Below are 26,811 nucleotides of genomic sequence, written 5' to 3'. Positions count from 1 at the left end.
CTGAGCAAGACCCCGTCTCTACTGAAAATAGAAATAAAAATTATCTGGACAACTAAAAATCTATATAGAAAAAATTAGCCGGGCATGGTGGCACATGCCTGTAGTCCCAGCTACTCGGGAGGCTGAGGCAGTAGGATTGCTTAAGTCCAGGAGTTTGAGGTTGCTGTGAGCTAGGCTGACGCCATGGCACTCACTTAGCCCGGGCAACAAAGTGAGACTCTGTCTCAAAAAAAAAAAAAAAAAAAAAAAGCAAAATAGCTAAAAGTTTTAAGAAACTGCTAAAGGCCAAGTGTAGGCTACCCTGAGACTACAAAATTTCTGTAAGTAGCTGTGAAGGGAGAGCTCATGTGCACTCTCCACAGACCTCACTGGGTGCTCCTAAGATAGATTATGGACAAGGTGGAAGAGAACCCTTAAGTGCAGGCCTAAGGTAGGAGAACAGCTGCCAGTGTGAGAAAGGCACCAAGCCTGGATTCTTCTCTCCTACAGAACAAAGGCTAAAGATCCTAGGATAGAAAACCCTTCTTAGGGAAGGAAACAGATAAAATCACCAATTTGGGGGAAGGGCAGAAAACTCTTATGAAATCTCCTACCTCTGGAGGAGGAAAGGATCTCTGAGAAAGCTTTGTCCTTGATATCCAGGGACAAAGGACCTGCCTGTGACGGGGGCTGAACAGAGTAACAAAGAATGCCTCCCCACCATTAGACTAGCAAGCACCAATAAACAAATGTCAGAAGTGTGGGGATGAGTTAATAACATGGAAAGAGACTTTCTCTGAGGCATAGGCTCTGAGCAAAAGCCTAGAACTGAGGGTGCAAAAGAGCATTTCCAGTACGTAGTTAGTTTTTTTTTTCTTTTTTTTTTTAAGACAGTCAATAATCTTTTAAATAAATTAAAAATAAGAATAAAATTTATATATACCTTCCTTTGTTACAGAGAAAACATTCAAACAACTCAAATCCACCCTAAACACAAGGTAATGTCAGATAAATTTTAATCCAATGATGTTCTGAGAGTAACCACAGCAACAGTAGAACCCAAACAGCTCAACTACTGACTAGACTGACTTATCCCCACACACTAAATTCCTAGCAGAAGATGAGACATGCCCATTCTCAGATGTACATATCGTTTATCTCAGTCTCAGTGTTCCTACACAAGGTGTCTGGCTTTTAACCAAAAATTATGAGATAATAAGAAAACAAGAAATACACCAAAATACCATCAAGAGACAAAGCAATCAATAGAACCAGACTCAGGTACAATGCATATGTCAAACTATCAGATCAGCAATTTAAAATAACTAATTAAAGGCTCAAGTAAAAAGGTGGAAAGCATTCACCAACAGATAGAGAATATCAGCAGAATTGGAAACTATAAGAAAGAATCAAATGGAAATGCTAGTAATGAAAAATTGGTACCAGAGATAAAGAATGATATTAACAGATTCACTAGTAGACTCCACAAAGTTGAGAAAAGAATCAATGAATATGAGGATAAATCACTAGAAATTAACCAGACTTACCCATAGAAAGAAAAAAGAATGAAGGGGGGAAAAAAAAACAAAAACAGAATATCCAAGTGCTCCTGTAATTTCAAATGCTGTAATACGTGAAAGTGGAATCCCAGAAGGAGAAAGATGGAAGGAAGTGGACCGGATGTCAGGGGTGGGGGTCTTGGGAACACAGAAAAAAATATTTTTAGAGTTAATGGCAACTATTTTCCAAAAATAATTAAAGACATTAAACCATAGCTTCAGGAATCTCAGAGACACTAGGTAGGATAGATACCCCTACCCTCCAAAAGTCGAACACACACACATCAAGTTATGTAAAACTCAAACTGCTGAAAAAGAAAGATAAATAGAAAGTGTTCAAGGCAGCCAAAGGAAAAAAGAAATAGTAGATAACAGAGGAACAAAGATAAGAGTCACAGCAGACTTCCTGTCTGGAATTATATAAGTCAGAATACAATGGAGTGGTATTTTTAAAGTGCTAAGAGTTCAATGGAACAAAAATATCTTTCAAAAATAAAGAAGAAATAAAAACTTTGAGATAAACAAAAACTGAGAGAACTTATTACCAGCTTACCTCCTCTACAAGAAATATAAAGAAATTTTGCCATGTTGAAGCAGTACAATACCAGACAGAACCTTGGATTTACACAAAGAATTGGGAGCACTGGAAATGGAACAAATGAAGATAAATATAAAATAAATTTTATTCTTATTTTTAATTTATTTAAAAGATTATTGACTATCTTAAACTATGTACTGCAAATTTATAGCATATGTAAAAATAAAATGTATGACAGTAGCACAAAGGATAGGAAGGAGAAATTGGGATAGTACTGCTGTGAGGTTCTTGCACTACATATGAAGTGGTATGATATTATTTGAAGGTACACTGTGACTAAAGAAATATAAATCCTAGAGAAGTTACTAAAAAATGTAGAAACTATAAAGAAAAAGTCCATACCACAGATAAAATAGAATCATAAAAATAATACAAAAACAAGGCAGAAAAGAAACAGAACAAATGAGCAGATGGAAAAAATAGAGAACTGGCAAAATAGTAGATTTTAATCTAAACAGGTTAAAAATTACAAGAAATTAATAAAATATAAACGGTCTGATTATAAACACAAATTGAAAGAAAGATGATCAGTTTGCTAAAAAAGTAGACCCAATTATATGCTATCTACAGGAAAGGCAATTTTAATAAAAGATATGGGAAGATTAAAAGGATATGAAAAGAGCTACAATGTAAACACTAATCAGAAAGCTGGAGTAGCTCTAAATGTGAGATGAAGCAGACTTCAAAACAAGGAATATTACTAGTGATACAGAAGGACATTGCATAAGGACAAAGAAGACACAGCATACACATAGGATAAAGTTTGTGTGTGCAGCTAAAAATTAGAGCCTGTAAATATATTAGGTTATTAAGTATGAAATGTCCAATTTCCTTAAGTACTAAGTTTGACAATTGATATTTCTGACATTTTGCTTTGACACTTCTTGTTTTATGTTTATTGTGAAGGTATATCCTCAGTCTTACAAATGTACATTTTGGCTTGTGATTATATTTCACTTTTTTTTTTTTTTTTTTGAGACAGAGTCTCACTGTGTTGCCCGGGCTAGAGTGAGTGCCGTGGCGTCAGCCTAGCTCACAGCAACCTCAAACTCCTGGGCTTCAGCGATCCTACTGCCTCAGCCTCCCCAGCAGCTGGGACTACAGGCATGCGCCACCATGCCCGGCTAATTTTTTCTATATATATATATATATGTGTATATATATATATATATATATATATATATATATATATATATATATATACACATATATATATATATATATGTTTTAGTTGGCCAGATAATTTCTTTCTATTTTTAGTAGAGACGGGGTCTCGCTCCTGCTGAGGCTGGTCTCAAACTCCTGACCTCGAGCAATCCACCTGCCTCAGCTTCCCAGAGTGCTAGGATTACAGGCGTGAGCCACCGCGCCCGGCCTATTTCACATTTTTTTAAGAGCAATTTTTGTGAAACCATGAATAAGTTGAAAATTCATGTTATTTTTGAATATGAGTTCCATTGTGGAACCAACGCGGCGCAGACAGGTCAAAATAGCAATGAAGTGTTTGGGAAAGATGTGGCTAATGAATGGGTACGTCAGTGGGTTGAGAAGTTCCATTCTGGTGATTTTAATCTTGAAAATGAGCCACGTGGGTGACCTGAGACCAAGGTGGATAATGATGAGCTGAAAGCTGTAGTGGAAGCAAATCCATCTCAGCCTACGCATGGATTAGCAGTAAGGTTTGACATTACTATTCCAACAATATTGGACCATTTCAAACAAATTGCCAAGGTAAAGAAGCTGGATATTTGGGTTCCCTGTGAATTAAATGAATATCAGAAGAGAAATTGTCTCGAAGTTTGCCTTTCTTTGCTGTCACGACATAAAGGCAAATCATTTCTGCACTGTATTGTTATGTGTGATGAAGAATGGATTCTTTTTGATAATCGTAAACATTTGGCACAGTGGTTGGATAAAGATGAAGAGCTGAAACACAATACAAAACTAAATATTCATCAAAAAAAGCTAATGCTCTGTGTTTAGTGGTCCAGTGCTGGTATTATGCACTACAGCTTCATGAAAGCTGGTCAATGAATTACAGCGGGTGTCTACTGTAACCAATTGGATGAAATGAGGATGTTTGTGATGAAGCGGCCGAGATTGGTAAATAGAGACAGGCCAATCCTCTTGCAAGACAATGCTGGACAGCATGTCACACAAACAGTGCTGCTCAAACTACAGAAGCTGGACTTGGAAGCTCTCTGTCATCCACTGTATTCACCAGACTTTATACCGACTACCACTTCTTCCAGGCTTTGGACCACTTCTTGCAAGGAAAAATATTCAATTCTCAATAAGCTGTGGAGAATGCCTTTCGCGATTTCATTGCCACTCACTCTCCAGACTTCTTCACTGCTTTCATAAATAAGCTACCACTAAGATGACAAAATTGTGTCGATAGTTTAGGTGCATACTTTGATTAATTGTACTACTTGTTTGAGATATAGTAAACTACACTTTTGATTTGAAATCGGACATTTCATATTTAATGACCTAATATATACTGATAGAACTGAAGGGAGAAATAGACAAATCTACAATTATAGTTGGAAATTTCAACACTCAGTAATGACTAGAACAAGTAGACACAGAAAATTAATAAAGACATAGAAGACCTAAATAACATTGTCAAATAACTTGGCCTTTTTGATGTTTATGAAATACTCCAACAACAGCTGAATAAATATTTTTTTAAGTGCACATGGCATATTCACCAGAATATACCATAATGTGTATCAGAAAATAAACCTTAACACATTTTTAAAAATTTAAATCATAAAAAAGATATTTTCTAACCATAATGGGATTAAGTTAGAAATCAATAACAAAAAAAATCTGAAAAATCCCCAAAATATTTAGAAATTGAACAGCATACTTCTAAATAACTGATGGATCAAAAAGGAATTCACAAGGGCAATTAGAAAACGTTTTAAATTGATTGAAAATTAACAAAAATACTAGAATTTACAGGATGCAGCTAATGGAGGTGTTAGAAAGAAATCTATAGCATTAAGTACTTGTAAAGAAAAAGCTGGGTTTAGAGAGAAACTATAGCACTATAAGCTTATAGTAGAAAAGATAAAAAGGTTTCAAGTCAACAGTCTATAAGTGTTTACTTTAAGGTAGCAAACGAAGAGAAAATTAAATCTAAACTAAGCTGAAGGAAGAAATAATAGAGATAAACGTAGAAATCAATGAAATTCATTATTGTGCTAGAGGTCCTAGCCAATGCAATAGGGCAAGAAAAGGAAATAAAGGGCATATGGGTTAGAAAGGAAGAAATAAAACGGTCTCTCTTAGCAGAGAACACGACTTTTTACCTAGAAAATATTTTATTAAAAAATGGGGAAAGGGATAGTATTTAAAATGAAATAAAAGACTAAGACTATTGGAAATGTTCCAAGTTAAAGGATTCTAAGGAGGCATGATGAGTAAATTAAATGTCTGCTCTGATTAGATCCTAGGGGAAAATGCTGTAAAGTCCATGACTAGATCAACTAACAAAATTAAAATATAGGAGTTTAGATGAAAGTATTATATCAATATAAAATTTTGAGGGTGATAACTGCACTGACGTTAATGTAGCAGAATTCCTTAGGCTTGGGAAATACTGAAGTATTTAGAAGTAAAGAGCCATGATGCATATAACTTACTCTCAAATGAAAAATAATTATGTAGAGAGAGGAGGAGAATCTAAACTTAGATGATAAAACAAATGCAGATAGAATGTCATAGACAAATCTGGGTGCTCCCTATACTATTTGTGTTTTTGTAATTTTCTGTAAATTTGAAAATATCCCCCCCCAAAAAAAAAGTTTTCAAAAATGTCAAAAGAAGAGGACTATTACACTTGAAGTTACAAAACACATTTCTTACAGGTGTATTTGGTAGTAAGGAGCCTTAAGGGATGAGGTAGGGATGTTTTCCTCCAGGGCAAAGAGCAGATTTACTTACTGCTTGCTATAAAAAAATGCTTTCCAAGTTCAGTGTTCCTCTCTTGTAATGCAGCCTGCTGCATGTGCAGCCATCCATCCTGGCCCTATCTGTTGCCCTCATATGAATTGGTGCAAACATATTGATGATCATGCTCCTTGCTGTGCTATGAGTAATAAAGTCCTTTTTCTCTGACCCAGGAGTCTCATGTCTTTCGCTAACACCATCAAAAAGTAGTAGGTTAACTAGGCCGGGCGCGGTGGCTCACGCCTGTAATCCTAGCTCTGGGAGGCCGAGGCGGGTGGATCGCTCGAGGTCAGGAGTTCGAGACCAGCCTGAGCAAGAGTGAGACCCCGTCTCTACTAAAAATAGAAAGAAATTATCTGGCCAACTAAAAATATATATACAAAAAAATTAGCCGGGCATGGTGGCTCATGCCTGTAGTCCCAGCTACTAGGGAGGCTGAGGCAGTAGGATCGCTTAAGCCCAGGAATCTGAGGTTGCTGTGAGCTAGGCTGATGCCACGGCACTCACTCTAGCCCGGGCAACAAAGTGACACTCTGTCTCAAAAAAAAAAAAAAAAAAAAGTAGTAGGTTAACTTATTAAATTGAAAGAGTATAATCAAATCCCATACCTAACAATCTTGTCTTCTGAACATGTGCTCCTTGTTTCTATTTCTGTTTTTCTCACACTGAATTCTTTGCCAGAAGAAATACTTTTCCATTTTACCTGTCACACCTTATACATTCTTTCAGTGTACAACTCTGGCTCAGTAATTTTTCCCTCCCCAAATTCTTAGAATTTTTTTTTCCTCTACTGTTCATTACCACTCCCTCCCTCTCTTCCTTTACTCCATTTCTTTCTCTTTCATTTATTTCTTCTCTCTTCTTCCTTTTTTCTCTCCTTCCCTATCTTTCTCTTATTTGAATGTAATCAAATTGAATGTGACAAACTTCTGATTAGCCTGTCTCTGAGAACAGACACTTTTCTTCCCATGTAGAGCCAAGCATAGGATTCATTTATGTATTTCTGATGGATTCTTATTATGAGCAGCTGAATTGTTCACAAACATATTTTTGAAACCCCCATCAAAATTATAGCCTTATTTTAGGTTAGTGTATTGTTTACATAGATTGAAAATACTAGGGGTAGGATTGTAGAATTTTCAGGGTTGAAAGGAATTTTAGAGATCATTCAAAGTAAAACTCCTCACATTCCTAAAAAAAATAGGTCGTGATTAGTGAAATCTATTAAATATTTTCACTAAGCAAGGACTTGTGTCACTGTTCTTTTTCTTTCTTCTCATTGTGGTTCATTATAATTTTGTCGTACTCCTTTAAATTTTTTATTTTATGTACTGGTGTTATTAATTGAAGATAACAGTTATAAAGTCGTTTGGATTACCACTAAGTTAGTTATTGTATCCATGTGTGTTTTGTGAAACACTCTTGGCCAGATTTGGCTTTTGTGGCACAATAGTGTTTGAAAAAGGTGATTCTAAAATATCTAACCATATGAGAATTATTCCTCTGTTTATTAGGATCTGGTATAATAAGTTAGCATTAAAATCTTTCTCTAAGTCACTTAGGGTATACACCATAGTGATTAAGATCATTGGACTCTAGAATCTGATTACTTGAGTTTTAGTCCCAGTTTGCCACTTGCTGGCAATGTGACCTTGGTTGTGTTTCTAAAAACCTAATCGCTTTGTGCTTTGATTCCTCATTTGTTAAACTGGAGTAGTTGTACCTATCTCATGGGTTACTGGGAGATTAAATGAATCGATATATGTAAAATGCTTAAAAGAATACCTGCATAAAATAAGCGATACATATTTTAAATGTTATTGTTGACTACAACATAGTTAATAGGCCATGATACTTTTTATGTAACTTGTCAGCCTAAGCAGAAGGATAGTTTATTCAGGTCATCAGCATCAGAAAGGTTAATGGCATTCTTGTGTATATTTTCAAGTTTTTTTTTCCTCCTTGGAGCTTATTCCCTCCAAGGAATTCTTTTTTACCAAGGCTTACCACTGTATAGTTTTCTTCTACCCATTCTTCTTTGTGTGTTTTGTATGTTACATGGTTTGTGTGTGTGTGTTACTTTTTAAAAACAATTCCATGTAACAATTACATTTTAGTGGATTTTACATAAATATTCAGCTCCGTGAGTCTGTGCTATGCAAATGAAGATACATAAATATTTTCAGATGTGTACTTAGGGATGTATGGCATATAACCTCATACTTGGTTATATATTTCCACTTCACCTGCTTTTAACCAATATTACTACATGATCCTGTGTTAGGTTATGGTTATTAAAAGTATTAGACCATAAGAATACAAGTGTGACCATACGTTGCTTTTAAGAATAAATGATCACAGAGAAATGTGGTCTAAGTAAAATATTCTCTTTTTTAATTATGTAGTCCTCTTCGCCATCCTCATCACAGCCTCATTCTAGCCACTGCAGAACGAAGGCCTCATCATTGTGTCACCATGCATCCCTGCCCTGGGTCAAACGTAACCATGTAGGCCCTGCAAAAGCTACCAGTCCATCTCTCCGTCTCCGTCGCTGGCGACCCTTCTTACGCCTACCATCTTTGGGTCTCCATTCTGTTGTAAGTGTAGTCAATCTTCCACCTCTTCTTCCAGTGATAAGGGCAATCCTTTTTTTTTTTTTTTTCCTTAAACGTCTTCAGTCTTCAGAGTGCTTTTCTCTTGGTTCACTCAACCATTAGCTTTTTCTCCCCCAATAAGATTGCAAGCATACTTCTATGCTTTGCAGTCTAGCTTGACTTTCACCACTGCCTTGGTGAACATCCATCTTTTCACTCCATCTCCTGCCAACATAAGGGTGCCTGCCTTTTGATGAGTACTGATCAACATTCATGATAATGTTTGAGTTCTGTTAGTTGTTAAAGAGAATGTGTTCTCTTACCGTTCAGCTTTCTGATTTCATTTAGTTGACTTAGGTCAACAAATATTGTGTACCTTCTGAGTTCCTTGCCATCTATTACTTTTTTTTTTTTCCATGTTTCTGAGCATGGCTTTAGTCTCTTGCCATGCTCTGGGGTCACTTTACTTACTCTAGCCTCTAGCCTCAATCTAAATCCTTCATGGTGTAGGGTGTTTCATCTAAGCTATTTTATTCCCTGAGGTGGCTCAGGTACTTGGTTTAATCTTGATCCGATCTTCCCTGCCTATTCAATTTCTAAAGATCTTTTCTAAGTAGGTGGTGAAGATTTTCTCCTTGTGTGTTGTAGGCCTCCCAGAAGTTTTATGATTTCTCTTTTGTGTAGGGTAATAATATCTGCAAACTATTAAAGTACGTTCTTTTAATCTTGCTAATTGTCTTAAGTGTTGAGGTTGATGGAATTCTAGTAATTCTCACTACTGAAATAAACTACAGAATTAAGCAACTACAGCTCTTGTCTTTGTGATGTTTTGGACTATTAAAGACAAAAACTGTGGTTTGCAGAGCCTACCTAGAGGTGCCATACCTAAAAGCTTTGGTTTGTGCCATACATTTTTAAGAAACTTGACATTTCTATAAATGATCATGACTTTTGAAGCCAGGGGAGTCTGATTACACACACATTTAATGCTTAAAAACAATTAAAAGTCAGTTTTTCTTTCCCTTATTGACCCTTCTAGAGCTATACTCTAACTGTGAAGAGGAGTCTTTCCTTAAACATTTGCTTCCACCAAATATCAGTGTGGTCATCAAATAGCCTTCTATTTGTGCTGAGTATTAACAACATTCTCTCTTTCTATTTCATTTTTTTCACTGGGTCACAACATTCATTTGTCATTTTTATTCATTCATTCATTTGACATTTGTTGCTTCCCTACTGTGCCAGACACTGTTTGGCACAGTGAGAGATACAAGGTGAATTAGATGACCAGAGTAAAATCCTAAATTTATAAATGTTGACCTGGGCACAATTGATTCAATTCTAAATATGAATAATTCTGTTTGTACTTAAAAATATTCAAAATATAAGTGAACATGCCATAAAATTTGGCATTTCCAGTTTTATATGTTTTTATATAATGTTGATCTTTGTTTCATATTAATTCCATTGCCTTGTAGCTTTAAATATTTTCATAGCATAGTGGTTAAGAACATGGATTCTAGAACCACACTGCCTGGGTTTGAATCCAGATTTCATCACTAACTATATGACCTAGAGCATGTTACTTAATGTCTCTGTGCCTCAGTTTTCTTGAGAATAAGATGGATGTAGTCATATTACCTGCTTTTTTGGAGTTATACCGTTGAGTATCCCTTATCCAAAATGCTTGAGACCAGAAATGTTTTGGATTTTACATTTTTATAGATTTGGGAATATTTGCATTATACTTACTGATTCAGTATCCCAAACCCCAAAATCTGAAATCTGAAATGGCCTAATCAGCATTTCCTTTAAGCATCATGTCAGTACTCAAAAAGTTTTGGATTTTGGAGCATTTCAGGTTTAGATTTTTGGATTTGGGATGCTGACCCTGTATGATGTTTAATTGTTCAATACATACAAAGCACTTAGAACAGTGTCTGGTATATATTAAGTGCCATATAATTATACATTAAATTTAATTTGTATTTTTATAATGTGAAATTTATATTTAGTATTAATTTCTATCTAACTGATTTGTTATATTACTTTTTAATTCTTTGAAATAACTAAGAAGTGTTATGTTCAAAATTAGAGAATTAAAAAATATGTATATATAGGCCCAAAAGATTGAATCTCTAAATAGCCTCTTTTCTGCCTTTTGTATAGTTATTTGTTGGTCTGTTTTTGAAACACAAGACTTGCTGGAATTTGCTTTTTTATTTATTCTTGTTTTTAGTGGAATGATTTTTTTTTTTTTTTTTTGAGACAGAGTCTCCCTCTGTTGCCCAGGCTAAAGTGCCGTGGCGTCAGCCTAGCTCACAGCAACCTCAAACTCCTGGGCTCAAGCAATCCTTCTGCCTCAGCCTCTCAAGTAGCTGGGACTACAGGCATGCACCACCATGCCCAGCTAATTTTTTCTATATATATTTTTAGTTGTCCAGTTAATTTCTTTCTGTTTTTTAGTAGAGACGGGGTCTGGCTCTTGCTCAGAGTGGTCTCAAACTCCTGACCTTGAGCAATTCTCCCATCTCAGCCTCCCAGAGTGCTAGGATTACATGTGTGAGCCACCACGCCTGGCCTAGTGGAATGATTTTTAAGCAATTGAATAATTACAGATTTTAGACTCTCAGACTAATTGACGTTGGTCAAAGGAGAAGGCTCATAACAGGTACTGAGGTTTTGTGGAAGGCTGAGAAGTTTTGAGCTTTGCTTATTTTTTATAATAGTTTGAAGGCTTTTCATAACCTTTTTAGAGTTTTATATTTTTAGTATGCATGTTTAGATAAAAGGTACAATGACGCACAATTTTGAGTCACTAGATTTGGTAATTGGTTACATTTGTGATAATATAGTAATATTATTGTAATAATACATAAGATTTATATAGCACTTAACAGTTTACAAAGTACTTGCAAACATCTCATTTAAACCTCAAAATGAATTTTTGAAAACCCAAGGGATTGAATACATGTTTAGTTCTCTGACTCCAGTTATATCTCTACCAGGGTTGTATTTACTGGCAAAATGTGAAAGTAGAAGCTGTAAGATACATAACTCCTAAGAAGAGATGGTGTTAAAGTAATTAATAATTTAGGCCGGGCACGGTGGCTCACGCCTGTAATCCTAGCCCTCTGGGAGGCCGAGGTGGGTGGATTGCTCGAGGTCAGGAGTTCGAGACCAGCCTGAGCAAGAGCGAGACCCTGTCTCTACTAAAAATAGAAATAAATTATCTGGACAACTAAAAATATATATAGAAAAAATTAGCCGGGCATGGTGGCGCATGCCTGTAGTCCCAGCTACTCGGGAGGCTGAGGCAGTAGGATCGCTGAAGCCCAGGAGTTTGAGGTTGCTGTGAGCTAGGCTGACGCCACGGCACTCACTCTAGCCCAGGCAACAAAGTGAGACTCTGTCTCAAAAAAAAAAAAAAAAGTAATTAATAATTTATAAAAACATAACAGCTCAAAAGATTTAAAATACCTGATATCCTATTGGAAAATTGTCTTAAAACGACTAAAACAAGACCCTTTCCTAGTTGAATAAAGAATTCTTTCTAGCATTTTTTATAGAATTGAATTTACAATATAGAATTGCCTAGGGTTAGCCTTGAAAAATTAGATTTTCCTGGTTATTGATAAACTGACGCTATTGGATTGAGTGATCACTAATATTTTTTGATTTTCTGATCAGGAAAGTAAGAGAACTCATTATCACTGTCTTTAATATGAAGAAATATTTTCAAGAGGGATGAGACTTTTTTCTAAGATGATGAAATATACAAGGAGACATATCTTATCCTCAGTATGAGGGTTAACTATAACAAAATTGTCTAACAATAGAATGGACGGTCTCAAAACCTAGTGGGGGTTCCCTGTCCTTGGAGGGGCTACCACAATATGGGGCTGTGGTAGAGAGGGGGCCAGTATTGGAGCAACAATAAAACTAAATAACCTTGATTTGTACCAACTGTAGAATTCTGTAGTTCTAGATTGAAGTTAGGAAAAGCTAGTTTGCCACATCAATTTATATTGACTTTCTTCCATTTATAATTTGTGGGAAATAATATCTGAAGAATTATATGAGGTTAGATGAGTCACTGTAACTGTAAATGTTTTAAAAGCATTCTATGAATCCAAGATAGTAATGCTTATTCTGTGCCTTTCAATGGCTGTATCAGAAACCTTCATGTAACAACTACTTGAAAACATATAATTATTTCAGGGTGAAAAAAGTATAATTTTTTTTTTTTTTGAGACAGAGCCTCACTCTGTTGCCTAGGCTAGAGTGAGTGCTGTGGCGTCAGCCTAGCTCACAGCAACCTCAAACTCCTGGGCTCAAGCTATCTTCCTGCCTCAGTCTCCCAAGTAGCTGGGACTACAGGCATGCCCCACCATGCCCGGCTAATTTTTTCTATATATATTTTTAGCTGTCCATATAATTTCTTTGTATTTTTAGTACAGACGGGGCAAACAATCCGCCCACCTCGGCCTCCCAGAGTGCTAGGATTACAGGCGTTAGCCACCGCGCCCGGCCAAAAGAGTATAATTTTTTGAGTTAAAATACAATCTGTGTTACTGAAAGGGTATTAAGTAATATGAAATATAATTTGATTTATGCCTCTTGAAAACTTTTGCCTCTAAAATTTGCATTCTACATGTATTTAAGAGTGATTGTATTTCATTTCAAACCATTTAGATTTGATAGCTAACACATTAGTGTGACACAATTACTACATATCATAGAAAGTGACATTTAATGTATTGGCTTTACATAAGTTACTTGAGTGTCTGCAAAGTGTAGATATTGCTCATATAAATTGAACTTGGTAAGCTAAGAACCTAGATCTAGCTTTAATTTCAAATTGTTTATTAAGAGTCAAAGAAAGCAAGAGAACAATCATGGGCTACAGTTAATTGTACTTGAAATTTGTTCTTATCCTTTTTTCCATGCTTTTAAATTTCTGGGCTATTTTCCTGCATCTATTCATTTTTAAACTTTTAAAATCTAGAATAAGAGACCTATTTTACTCTAAGACTATTTATGCTGAATTGTTCAAAACACAAGATTAAGTTCAAGTCATTAAGGGAACAACTCACTTTCTTGATATCTTAAAATTTAACTTGAAAAGAGTTTTTTTAAAACTGTTTATGCATTATGAAAAATGTTTTAACTTTCTTATTTCAAATTTGTAAAATTGTACAGATTAGTTTGTACATTAATTCCATTCAACAAGTGTGCTCTGTGTGTATATAGTCTATGTAACAGGCATTGTGCTAAGCACTGGAGCTTCCAAGGTGAACAAGACTGTTGGTCTTTAGATCAATTGAGATTAAGAAAGATGTGCTTTTAGTTAGTGTTTACCTTGTTGATGGATGAGCACATTGTCACAAACATAGGCATGGTCACTGTTTGTCCACCATATCAAAGATAAAGCCTTGAATTAGATTAGATAAGTGTTCTGTTATGCCATTTGATGTTGTTTATATGTATTTATATTTACTTGATTGATTTATTTGATGACTAATGCATATAATATGTATTTTTTCCTCCTCTTCCAGGCACCAAATATAGATGAAAAAGTAGATCTTCATTTTATTGCATTAGTTCATGTAGATGGGCATCTCTATGAATTAGGTAAGAACTATTTTAATTTATCCTGGGGAGAGAAATGGTAAATGGAGAAGTCTTTATTTATAATAAACAGGACTGTTAATATTTATTGTGTTTACTTTAATTGATTGCTGTATAAAATTGAGTTAACATAATGGTAGTTTGCCTTTTAAAATTTTTTACTGGGAAAAATAATTTTTATGATGTTCAGACAATTTATAATTCAAGAATATTTGCATACCACCTTTGCATTTTAGCAAAACAAGAAAGTAAAAATTATTACAGGAGACTTCTGAAAATTATCCTGGCAATCTTTATTAAATTATTGAGTTAGTTATCAATATCTGGATGAACTCCCTTTAGATTTAAAACAGTGCAGTAGTCATAATAACTAAATTTTGTAGTCAATAATGAGTGTCACTAGTTTTCAGGCTTTTGTTCTATCCCTGTGTATTCCGTCTGATTTTTTAAAAGACTTTACAGGAACAGCCTATGTTTTCTAGCATTGATTCCCTCAGGCATATGTCAAAGTACCCATGATTATTTGATATTTTGGCCTATACTTGCATTTTATTTGTTTGTTTATTTATTTATTTTTGATTGGTTAATTGACTGAGACTGGGCATCATCATAGCACACTGCAACCTCAGAACACCTGGGCTCAAGTGATTCTCCTGCCTCAGCCTCCGCAGTAGCTGGGACTACAGGCTAGTGCTACCATGCCTAGCTAATTTTTAAATTTTTTTGTGGAGATGGAGTCTCACTGTTGTCCAAGCTGGTCTTCGAACTCCTGGCCTCAAGTGATCCTACCACCGTGGCCTTCCAAAGTGCTAGGGTTATAGGCGTGACCAACCATGCGCAGCCTATACCTGCATTTAAAAAACAATTTTACCTATAGGTGGACTATTTCAGAGCATGTTGAAGGAGATCCACAGAATTTTAACTGATTTATTCAGACAGAAGAAACTTCTTATAATTTTTCATAATTGGTATGCAGTACTTATTATGAATCCTCTTATTCTGTCCTGTAAAATCTTCTTGGGTTTAAAAAGGTGAAATAAACAAAAAAAGGGAAGTTCTTTTTAGTATTTCTAGATACCATGATTTTGGTTCTCTTACCTCTCATTTGCTTTGTATATATGAACTTGCCACATTCATTTTCCTTAACTTATTTCAAGGCAGAAAAGTTCTGAAAGAACTCAGATTGTAACTGTAAATGTGGTTCATAAAATTTAGGTTGATTTTGTGTTTGGAATATAGCAACAGAATCGTGTACTTTATTAAAAAGAAATGGCTCTATGAAAGAGGACAAGGAAAAGAAAGAACTCAGTATATATAAAAGTGTACAACCCTGAGGGTTGTCTACAATAGTAGAATGATTTGAGTAGGAATCAAACTTAAATGAAAAGAATTCATTATTATGGGAGTGTATAACAGACATGCAGAACAGTTTGGAAGATATTCTTTGCTAATTCAGTATATAAAATCTGCATAGGGGTAAAATATAACAGTGATTAGGGATTTCAAATGTCTGACGTTACTAGAAGCAGAGTTTCTACTCTGAATTGTGAATAGTAAAGAATAACGAGTGGAAGAGGAAGTAAAGAGAATGCTGAGGCCAGGCGCGGTGGCTCACTCCTGTAATCCTAGCACTCTGGGAGGCCGAGGCGGGAGGATCGCTCAATGTCAGGAGTTCAAGACCAGCCTGAGCAAGAGTGAGACCTCATCTCTACTAAAAATAGAAAGAAATTAACTGGACAACTAAAAATATATAGAGAAAAAATTAGCTGGGCATGGTGGCTAGTCCCAGCTTCGCGGGAGGCTGAGGCAGGAGGATTGCTTGAGCCCAAGAGTTTGAGGTTGCCGTGAGCTAGGCTGACACTATGGCACTCTAGCCTGGGCAAAAGAGTGAGACTCTGGCTCAAAAAAAACAAAAAAGAGAATGCTGAGACTCACCAGACACATTCTGTTGACTTCAAGAAAGTAGATTGGGAAAAGGCCAGAAAAAAGTTAAATTTGATCCATAACCCGAGACTATAAAAGTGATGGTGACTTTCAGAATGAAAGACTTATAGAGCAAACAGTAACATCTAAAACATATTTAGATTAAAAAAAACATAAAAACAATAACATCTAAAAGATATTTAGATCAAAAGAAGCATAACAGAAAACAATAACATCTAAAAGATATTTAGACAAAAAAATCTCTGATAATCTCAATGGGAAGGAAAGAGTTGTTTTAAAAATCTCAGTTTGGATGGTTGGATAGCCCTCTGAGGTCAGAAGCTAAAAGGGCAGTTAGAAGGATGGGCATATATTAAGGGTAAGCTACATATGAAGAATGATGCTCTTCTGGGGCACGCCAAGATCAATGAAAAAGGATTTTAAAATTGACTTGAAATAAGAACCTCACAAAAGAAAGAACTACTGAGTTCTTGTTTGGTTTAGGTATTCTTTATCAAGAAGAATGATCGGTATATAGGCCTATTGGGATCAGATTCTTGAAGTGAATTTAAAGAATTTCAGAGTTGCAAAGAATAGCCATATCTTTGAGATGTCATAGAGGGGAGGGATAGGTGTACAAGACAAATGAAGATGAGCAGTTGTTGATTTATTGCAAGAGAAACTGGCAGTAACCTTAATGTGTATCTAATAAATTTAAAAGGAATATTGAACAAAAGGAGTTATGGAGTTAGTGAATAGAAAACAGTGATTAAGAGAACAGCAGCTGGATGTGGTGGCATGCGCCTGTAGTCCCAACTACTGGGGAGGCTGAGGCAAGAGGATCCTTGAGCCCAGGAGTTGGAGGCCATAATATGCTATTTTGTGCCTGTGAATAGCCACTGTGCTCCAGCCTGAGCAACATAACCAGACCTCGCCTCTTAAAAACAAACAAACAAAAAAGCCGGCATACAGTTTTTAAGAAATAAATCCTTTCAAAGTATACCCCCCTGTATCTATGGGTCCTCCCACATCAATGGATTCAACCAACTGTAGATTAAAAATATTTGAAAAATAAATAAATAACAATAAATATAATACAAATTTATAAAATAATACAGTATAACAACTATTTACATAGCATTTACATTGTATTAGGTATTATAAATAATCTGGAGATGATTTAAAGTATTTGGGAAGATTGCATAGGTTATATGCAAACATTACACCATTTTATACAAGGGGCTTGAGCATCCTAGGATTTTGGTGTCCTCAGCAGAGAAGGGATGTCCTGGAACCAATCTCCTGTGGGTACCGAGAGATGACTAACTTTATTTTTTAAACTAAGACTATATGATTATGGACATGTTGCAAATTAATTTCTATGGGATAATTATTTAACAGAGGATGGTGGTAGTCTTTAATATATTCATTCCTAACTGTACTAAATTATAAGGTTAACTGATAGAAAGGACTGAGTAATTTCTCTTCTTATCACCCCTTCCTTTTCCTTGGGGGTCTCATGTAGTTCCTGGCATATATAGAGAGGGAAGAAGTATGTATTTTAAAATAGATGTAATGACTCCTCATGGATAAATTAGAACATTGGGGTTTGGAGGTGAATTCAGAATTGACTGAATAATCCGATTGAAAAACAACTCTATATTTGTGACTCCCTTTTCTGAAAGTGAGAAATTTGGCTCCCATTATCCTTCCTGTATTTTTCTGGTTTACCCGTTCTCCCTGTATATAAACAAATTCTTGGCTACACTGACTAAAGCTCAGTCCCAGACACATTGTTCCCCACTGTGACCTGGCACACCAATCCTGGCCTGGCCCAGAAGAAGCAATAATGTGCTCCGAAGTGTGTAGCTACTTTCTTTTTAGTATTTTGCAAATTCCCGCTCTCTCAGCTTCCTTGAATACTGTTCTCTTTCTCCTTCACTCATTGAGACTATTTTCTGCTTGGCTTTCCCTTTTCTGCACTGAGGCCTAGTAAATGTTTCCTGCAGGGCTTACCTACAGTTCTGGGCAACCTGTTTCCCAGTGTCTAAAGACAACTGTTTCATGTGTTTTGTCCAGGTTTTTGGTTGTTTCCAGTGGGAGGCCTAGTCTAGTGCCAGTTACTAAATCATGGCTGGAGGTGGAAGTTGCCTAAGTATTATTTCTTAACTTCCCCAAATGGAAGATAAGGATTTTGCTTTCTTTTGCTGCCCTCTTTCCTCACTCCTCCCTCCCAATCACAAAATACATACTTTTCCTTTTTTGTGTTCTCCCAATGTAATTATACTTGTTTATCTTATTCTGACCACAGAAACATTATTTTCAGCTATAGTCATAGTAATACACCCTTCTTTTTAACTTAACTTTTTAATTTCTCCAGAGTTAATAATTGTCTTATTTTGCTTTTTGGTTTGCTTGGTTAATATTTTTTATATATTTAACACTAAGTCTCTCTCAGGCTTTTTCTCCACTGGTCTAAATCTCCTTCTGATACATAGGAACATTTGGCATTCTGTTAACTTTGTCTTCATGGAGATATCTCCTTGTGCCTCCTCATCTGCTCCAGGCTGGGCAGGTTGTGCTCTAGGCCTTGTACACATTTGTCATCATGGGATATCTTATTATCATCCTGGGGATTCCCTTTGGCTCACTCCTCAGTGGAGGTTCTTGTTCCTGGATTCCATGTCTCCCCCATTCTTTGTTTACTCATTTTTTTAGTACCTTCTCCAGTAGTTTCTTAAAAGGGAAGATGGTAGGGAGGTAAATATTTTTAAACCTTAAAGGTATGAATTTGTATACCGTGGGAGAGTCTAAAATGCTAGGTTGGAGAATAATTTTCTTGCAAAATTTTGATTGCATTGCTCTGTTGTATTTTAGCTTACTTGAATGGCAATTAAGTCTAAAGTTATTATGATTTCTGGTCCTTTGTATGTGACCTATTCCTCCCCCAAAACCCTGCAAACTTTTAGGAGCTTTTCTTTATCCAGAGTGGTCTGACATTTTGATGATATGGCCTTGTTGGGGTCTGTTTTTATCAATAATTTTGGGCTTCAGTGGGTCTTTTTAATGTAGAAACTCATACGTTTCAGTATGGGAAATTTTCTTTCTTTGGATTTCTCTTCTGTTTTCCTTTATTCTCACTTTTTAGAACTCCTATATTGGAACTCCTTATCTTTTCTCTCCTGTTTTTCATTACTCTATCTCTTGTTCTGGTCTCTGGGAATTTTCTTTAACTATATATTCAAACCCATTTCATGTTTCTAAATTCTATCATATTTTTAATTTTAAAAGTTCTTCTGTTCTCTGAATTTTTATAGTATTTGAAAATACAGCATTCTGTTCTTTCATGTATGTAGTATTTTTTTATTTTAAGAGTAGTAATAATAAAGGCATACTTTGTTGCACATACTTTATTGCACTTCATTGCACTTTGCAGATATTTTGTTTTTTACAAGTTGAAGATTTATGGCAACCTTGCTTTGAGCAAGCCTGTTGGCCATTTTTCAATGGTATGTGCTGACTTTTTGTCTCTGTCATGTTTTTGTAATTCTCACAGTATTTCAAATGTTTTCATTATTATTATATCTGTTATGGTGATCTGTAATCAGTGATCTTTGATGTTACTATTATAATTGTTTTGGGGTGGCATGAACTGCACCTATGTAAACTTAATTGACAAATGTGGCGTGTGTTCTGACTGCTCCACCAACCAGCCATTCCCCCATCTCTCTCCCTCTCTTCAGGCCTCCCTATTCCCCAAGACACAGCAATATTGAAATGAGGCCAAATAATAACCCTACAATGGGCTCTAAGCATTCAGGTGAAAGGAAGAGTTGTACTTTTCTCACTTTAAATCAAAAACTGGAAATGATTCAGGTTAGGAAGGCATGTTGAAAGCTGAGATAGGCTGAAAGCTAGACCTCTTGTGCTATACAGTAAGGCAAGTTGTGAATGCAAAGGGAAAGTTCTTGAAGGAAATTAAGTTTGCTACTCCAGTGAACACACAAATGATAAGAAAGCAAAACAGACTTACTGTTGATATGGAGAAAGTTTTAGTGGGCTGGAGAGAAGATCAAGCCAGGCACAACATTCTCTTAAGTCAAAGCCTAGACCAAGCAAAGCCTTAACTCTTTTCAATTTTATGAAGGCCAAGAAAGATGAGAAAGCTGCAGGAAAAAAGTTGGAAGCTAGCAGAGGTTGGTCTGTGAGGTTTAAGGAAAGAAGCCATTTCCATAACATAAAAGTGCAAGGTGAAGCAGCAAGTGCTGATGGAAAAGCTGCTGCAAGTTATCCAGAAGATAATTGATGAAGGTGGCCACACTAACCAGCAGATTTTCGATGCAGGCAAAACAGCCTTCTATTGGAAGAAGATGCCATCTACGACTTTCATAGCTAGAGAGGAGAAAAGTCAATGCCTGGCTTCAAAGCTTCAAAGGACAGGCCAGTTCTCTTGTTAGGGGCCAATGTAGTGGTGACTTTCTGTTTAAGCCAGTGCTCATTTACCTATCTGAAAATCCTAGAATCCTTAAGAATTACGCTAAATCTATGCTGCCTGTGCTCTGTAAATGAAACAACAAAACCTGAATGACAGCACATCTGTTTATGACATGGTTTACAAAATATTTTAAGCTCACTATATTGAGACCTACTGTTCAGGAAAAAAAGATTCTTTCAAAATATTACTGCTCACTGACAATATACCTAGTTACTCAAGAGCTCTGATAGAGATATGCAAGGAGATTACTGTTGTTTTCATGCCTACTAACACAGAATCCATTCTGTAGCCCATGGATCAAGGGGTAATTTTGACTTTCAAATCTTACTATTTAAGAAGTACATTTTGTAAGGCTATGCTGCCATAGATAGTGATTGCTCTGATGGATCTGGGCATAGTAAATTGAAAACCTTCTGGTTTACCATTGTAGATGCCATTAAGAACAGTCATGATTCATGGGAAGAGGTCAAAATATCAACATTAGCAGGAATTTGGAAGAAGTTAATTCCAACACTCATGGAGGACTCTGAGTTCAAGACTTCATTGGAAGAAATAACTTGAGATGGGGTAGAAATAGCAAGAGAATTAGAATTAAAAGTGGGGTCTGAAGTTGTGACTGAATTGCTGCCATCTCCTCATCAAACTTTAATGATGAGGAGTTTCTTTTATGGATGAGGAAAGAAAGTGGTTTGTTGAGCTGGAATCTACTTTTGGTGAAGATGCTATAAACGTTGTTGAAATGACAACAAAGGATTTAGAATATTCCATAAACTTAGTTGATAAAGCAATGGCAGAGTTTGAGAGGATTGACTTCAGTATCGGAAGAAGTCTACTTCGAGTAATATGCTATCAAACAGCATCACATGCTACAGAGAAATCGTTTGTGAAAGGAAGAGTCAATTGATGTGGCCAACTTCACTGTTGTCTTATTTTAAGAAATTGCCACAGCCATTCCAACCTTCGTCAGCTACTACCCTGATCAGTCAGCAGCCTTCATCATCTAGGCAAGACCCTCCACCAGCAAAAAGATTATGACTTGTGGAAGGCTCAGATGATCGTTAGCATTTTAAAGCAATAAAGTATTTTTTAGTTAAGGTATCTACATTATTTTTTAGACATAATACTCTTACCTAGTAGACTACAGCATAAATATAACTTTTATATGCACTGGGAAGCCAAAAAATTTGTGTGACTCACTTTATTGTGATATTTGCTTCATTGTTGTGGTCTGGAACAAAACCTGCAATATCTCTAAGGTATGCCTATAAATTTTTTTAAAAAGTTTTTATTTCTGGCATAGTCTCTGTTTTTTTTAACACATTGACTGCCACACTAGAAAAAAATTTTTTTCCTTGAGGCCACAGTGTTTTATTATGAAAATAGAATAAAAACTTTGAAAACAAACAATCCTTTCTAATTTAATGAAAAATTTGTTACTTTTTATTGTTTTTTGTGTGTGAGTTATATGCAACTTGAAAAATAGTTCTCTCAGCTCCCAAAGTGAAGAGATGTGTGAGTTACATATGCTTCACGAGGCCCCAGGCTCAAAACTAGCATGGGTTAAATACAACTCACATGGAACTTAATGTATTAAGTTCCATCATTCATTTTATTGGCTGTCCTTGGATATTTGATGATACTTGATACTTGGCTATCTGTACCACAAAGTTATCTTGTTGTGTTGTAGTATTTGTCATGTCTCTTGTCTCATGTACAGCTCTGTTGCCTGTTGCTTTCTCTGGGGTCTTATATCAAACTATCCAAAAGACAAGATCTGAATGAATTGATTAGTCATTGCCAAGGAGCTGGGGTACTGTCTTCCTTCCTGTCTGGCCTAGAAATGGTATAGCCCATTTGGACCAAGATTGCTGGGTCACATGACCCATGTACGAGGTGTAGCTTTTTCCTGCCCCTTTTAGAAGGGGCCTGTAAGTGTGACAGTCTCTGAGCCTCACAGATTTTTCTCCAAGATATGCATTTACTTAAACGACACTCAAAGCTGTTGGGAAATAGCAGTTTTGTGGTAGTGGTGGTTGGAGCAACAGCAACTTTTAGATTTTATTGTTTTGGCAAAATCTTTTTGTAAAGGACCAAGTAGTAAGTATTTTAGTTTTTGTGGGCTACACACTTTCTCTATCATGTATTCTTCTTCTTCTTTTTTTTTTTTTCTATAACTTTTTAAAAACAGAAAAAATTCTTAGTTTAAAGGAGGTATATAAAAAGGCTGAGGACTAGATTTGGCCCATGGTCTGTAGTTAGCCAACCTCAACATTAGAATAACAGTAAAAATCATAATTAATCCTTGCTCTAAGCTGCTATTATAAGAAAATACTATCGAGTTTCATTTTGTTTGTATTCTTTTGATATTTCAAGATCTCTTGTTTAATAATCTTAGTCTATAATAATGTTTGAAATTAATTATACATTACTTTAAACAGTAGCTACTGCATATGAACGAAAATCACTCACTAGAGTTTATTTGCTCACTAGTCTAATGAATGATACCAAAAAAATAAATGATAGGAATCAGGAAAATAATTCATAATTTGGTTAAGGAGGGAAAAACTTACATTGTTTATTTACACTATTGCTTTTATGTAAAAATTAAAAAATAAAACAATACAAAGTAGGGCAGCACATATAATAGAGTCTTATAAATGTAGAATAAATAGGTTATTGAGGAATAAATATTTACCACAAAAACATTTTAAAGAGATTTTTATGATATATTATTGAGAAATTTACATTATAATTAAGAAAGATAAGTTTATAGAAATATGGGTAATTAAGTGTTCCTGTGTATTATTTAGTTTATAGGAAAGATTTCCTTTAAGGTTCTTATAAACTTTAGGAATTAAGTCCTAGGTACTATAATTTAGGGATATGTTTCTTTAGGATTTTGAATATTTATCTGTGTAAACCCAAAAATAAGGATCATGAATTCTGATGATATAACTTATAGAAATTAATATCACTTTATGTAGACACGTGTTAATTTTCCCTGTTTTTCTTTAACAGTAGTATCTACCAGTCCAAGTCTATCACTATGTACAGATATTGATTCAGAAATTTTTATTATACTTAGAAACCATGGACTTATAGAAGGGGCTGTGTTCTATGGATTGAATTTGATGCAGTTCCATTCATAAGACATCTGAGATTAGAGATTTGACATAGAATATCATTTAACTTTGGCTTAGCATGAGTTTATATAATTCTGGACTTTTTCATTTTTTCATAATATTGAAAAAGTACTAGTTTAAGATGATTGTGAATTTGGTTAATTGTTTTGGTGGTCAGTAAAATAATCCTGGCTTATTTGGATTATTGCTCTATGGTACTGCATTGGTGGTACACAATTAGTGGTAGCATTTTATAAGCCATGACTATATGGCTCTTTTCATTAGTATAAACATGTCAGTCTTAAAATCATCCTATTTAAAGTAAAAAAAGAAATTTTTTACATTTCTAAGGGTAAAATCTGGGTTCATATTTTTTCTTTTTTTTTTTTGCTTCAGGAAACAGCTTCTGAGATTCATAACATTTTAAAAACTGTTATTAATTTTGTATATTCTTTTCAGGAAATTAAAGCCAATATTTATTTGTAATATATTCTGTTCATAAAGATAATATAGGCTTTCAAACATGAAATCAAAATTCTAATAACCTTTAATATTAAAAAATATTCATAGGTAGCACACTTAAATATTTGTTTTAGGATATATTGTTTAAAATATCTTTTAACTTTTGTTGCCTCACTGTGGGAGGAGGAAAATGGAAGATGAAAGTACATTGTCCTGTAAAAACAGCTAAGCATTCAACTGTTTGTCTGTTTTCTACAGATGGGCGGAAACCATTTCCAATTAACCATGGGGAAACTAGTGACGAAACTTTATTAGAGGTAATAGTAAAACTTGCTGGCCAACCTTAAGAGTTATTAATGTTCTTGTCATCTTTAAGACATCTCTAAAGATCACTTGTGTAACATTTTCTCTGTATTTGGGTGCTTCTTTGTCCTTGCTCTCTTTAGAAAAATCCAAAAAGAAAAATTTAAATTAGTGTTAAAAATTTGCAACAAAAAAAGAGGTTTCCAGAGCTTTTTCTGTGAACAAGTGTCAAATTTGAAAAAGACAAGAATAGTATTGAAATACTTGGTCATTTTATCCCATATGTCACTGAATCCAAGATACCATTCATTGCATCTTGATCCTGATTTTAGAGATTTTAAAATATGAACAAATTGTGTGGCTTAAAATCAGTGAAACCTGTAATTTTCAGGTTAAAATTTCCTTAAAAGCACTTTAAGAACACTTACTATATCTTATACTTTTGGACTAAGCAAATTAGGGTACTAAATTCACTCTTCTGGTGTTCTTTCTTTTTCATTTGGAAAAAGAAGTTTGCAATATAAAATTAGTATGAATTAGAAAAAATATGAAATGTTTATTTATCATTTGTAAGTAAAACACATGTTTATAAACAGAAAAATTATACTTTTTTCCCCCGTAGGACGCCATAGAAGTTTGCAAGAAGTTTATGGAACGTGACCCTGATGAATTAAGATTTAACGCGATTGCTCTTTCTGCAGCATAGCTTGTCAACAATGGAAACACCAAATACTGTATTATTTCCAACAGAATTTAAATTTCCGCTGCCATACACTAACACAAAAATTTTGATATTTTCATTAACTTGACTGATTAAACTTTATGTGAATTAAACTTTGACTTAACTCGCGTTTTATATTATTTATACCCCAAGTAAATGCTTCAGTTCTTTCTTTCCTTCTCTTTCTTGTGAAGGATTTATCTTGTTTGATATAGCAGTAGCCTCCTTACTCTCTTTAGATTTCATGGGAAATCTTGTACTGAGACACCAGGCACAATTTCCATCTGCATAGACTGAATATAATACCATATATGGTAACATATTTATTTAGAAAACATTTATTAAGCATCTACTTGTGATGAGCTGGACACTGTTGTGGGTTCAGGAGTTAAAACAATGAACACCATTGACAAATTCAGCAACAAAGCAGCTTATTATGTTCCTGTGAGAAGTAAACAACAAACATATAAAGAAGATACGTACCAATGATAGATGCTGTGTAGAGAATTAAAGTAGGATTTGTGTTAGAGAGTGACTGTGTAGATACTTTAGATTTTGTTGTCAAGGAAGGCTTCTGTTAGGAGGTCACTTTGAAGTTGAGATCTGAATGGCTGAAAGTAGCCAGTTATATAAAGGTTGTGAGGAAGAGCAGAGGAAATAATTAATGTAGAGTCTCTAAGGTAGGAACATCTTGCTGTGTTGCAGGACCAGGAAGAAGGTTCATGTGACCAGAGCATAGAAAGTAATGGGGAAAGTAGCAAGAGATCAGAAAAGGAGGGTTTCAGTGATATAGGAAAAGGCATTTGGATACATTGCCAGTGTGATGGTAAGCCACTGGAGAGTTTTAAGCAGGACACGGACCTGTTTTGATTTATAGTTTTAAAATATCACTCTGATGATTCTGTGTATAATATACTGAAGTGGGAAGCAAGAATACAGGTAGAGAAACTTGTGAGGAGCACCCTGTAGTAGTTCAGTGAGAGAGGGTGATGGCTGGGTCCTAAAAGTGGTAGTAATTTAGATGGAGGTACATGAGTGAATTCAGGGTGTGCTTTGAAGAAGGAAGGGCTTTAATTGAGTCTTTAAAGGACAGGTAAAAAGGCAGTGGAAAGGTGGAAGGGCGTTTATAGAATTGGGTCAAAAGACACATGATGTGATGGGAGCCTTCTATATTTTTGGAGAGAGTAGTGGTTCCGTGGTTGTATATATCAAAACTCATCAAATTGTACATTTAAAATCTGTACTTCATATACATTTTATTGAACAAAACAAAACAACCAGGGCTGGATTCGAATGAGTATAGTAATTAGGAGAAAGACCAGATTGGTTCAGAATGAAGTTCTGGACTGATGATTGAGTATAGGCATTTATACGTAATTCACTGAGTTAACATAGACTCCTGAGACAGTAACTTGTGAGAAGTGGTTTTTTAGGAAGAATAATGAGGCAGTGGCTTGCAGAATG

General features: G+C 35.2%; 1 protein-coding gene across 2 annotated transcripts in view; it reads left to right on the top strand.

Moving 5' to 3' along the window:
• Window positions 1-25,460, top strand: part of UCHL3 (ubiquitin C-terminal hydrolase L3) — a 59,171-nt gene extending 33,711 nt beyond the window's left edge. The window contains exons 7-10 of one of the 2 annotated variants that reach the window (XM_045566766.1): window positions 8,502-8,693; window positions 14,249-14,324; window positions 24,582-24,640; window positions 25,249-25,460. In XM_045566766.1, coding sequence (XP_045422722.1) covers window positions 8,502-8,693; window positions 14,249-14,324; window positions 24,582-24,640; window positions 25,249-25,332 — 411 coding nt within the window. In that variant the 3' untranslated portion in view covers window positions 25,333-25,460. The remainder of the gene's footprint in view (window positions 1-8,501; window positions 8,694-14,248; window positions 14,325-24,581; window positions 24,641-25,248) is intronic. The other variant, XM_045566767.1, reaches the window with a different exon arrangement.
• The last annotated feature ends 1,351 nt before the right edge of the window (window positions 25,461-26,811 follow it).

This window comes from Lemur catta, chromosome 13 (assembly GCF_020740605.2).
Source record: "Lemur catta isolate mLemCat1 chromosome 13, mLemCat1.pri, whole genome shotgun sequence".
Classification (NCBI taxonomy): Eukaryota; Metazoa; Chordata; class Mammalia; order Primates; family Lemuridae; genus Lemur; species Lemur catta.
This window is presented reverse-complemented; position numbering and strand designations above follow the sequence as displayed.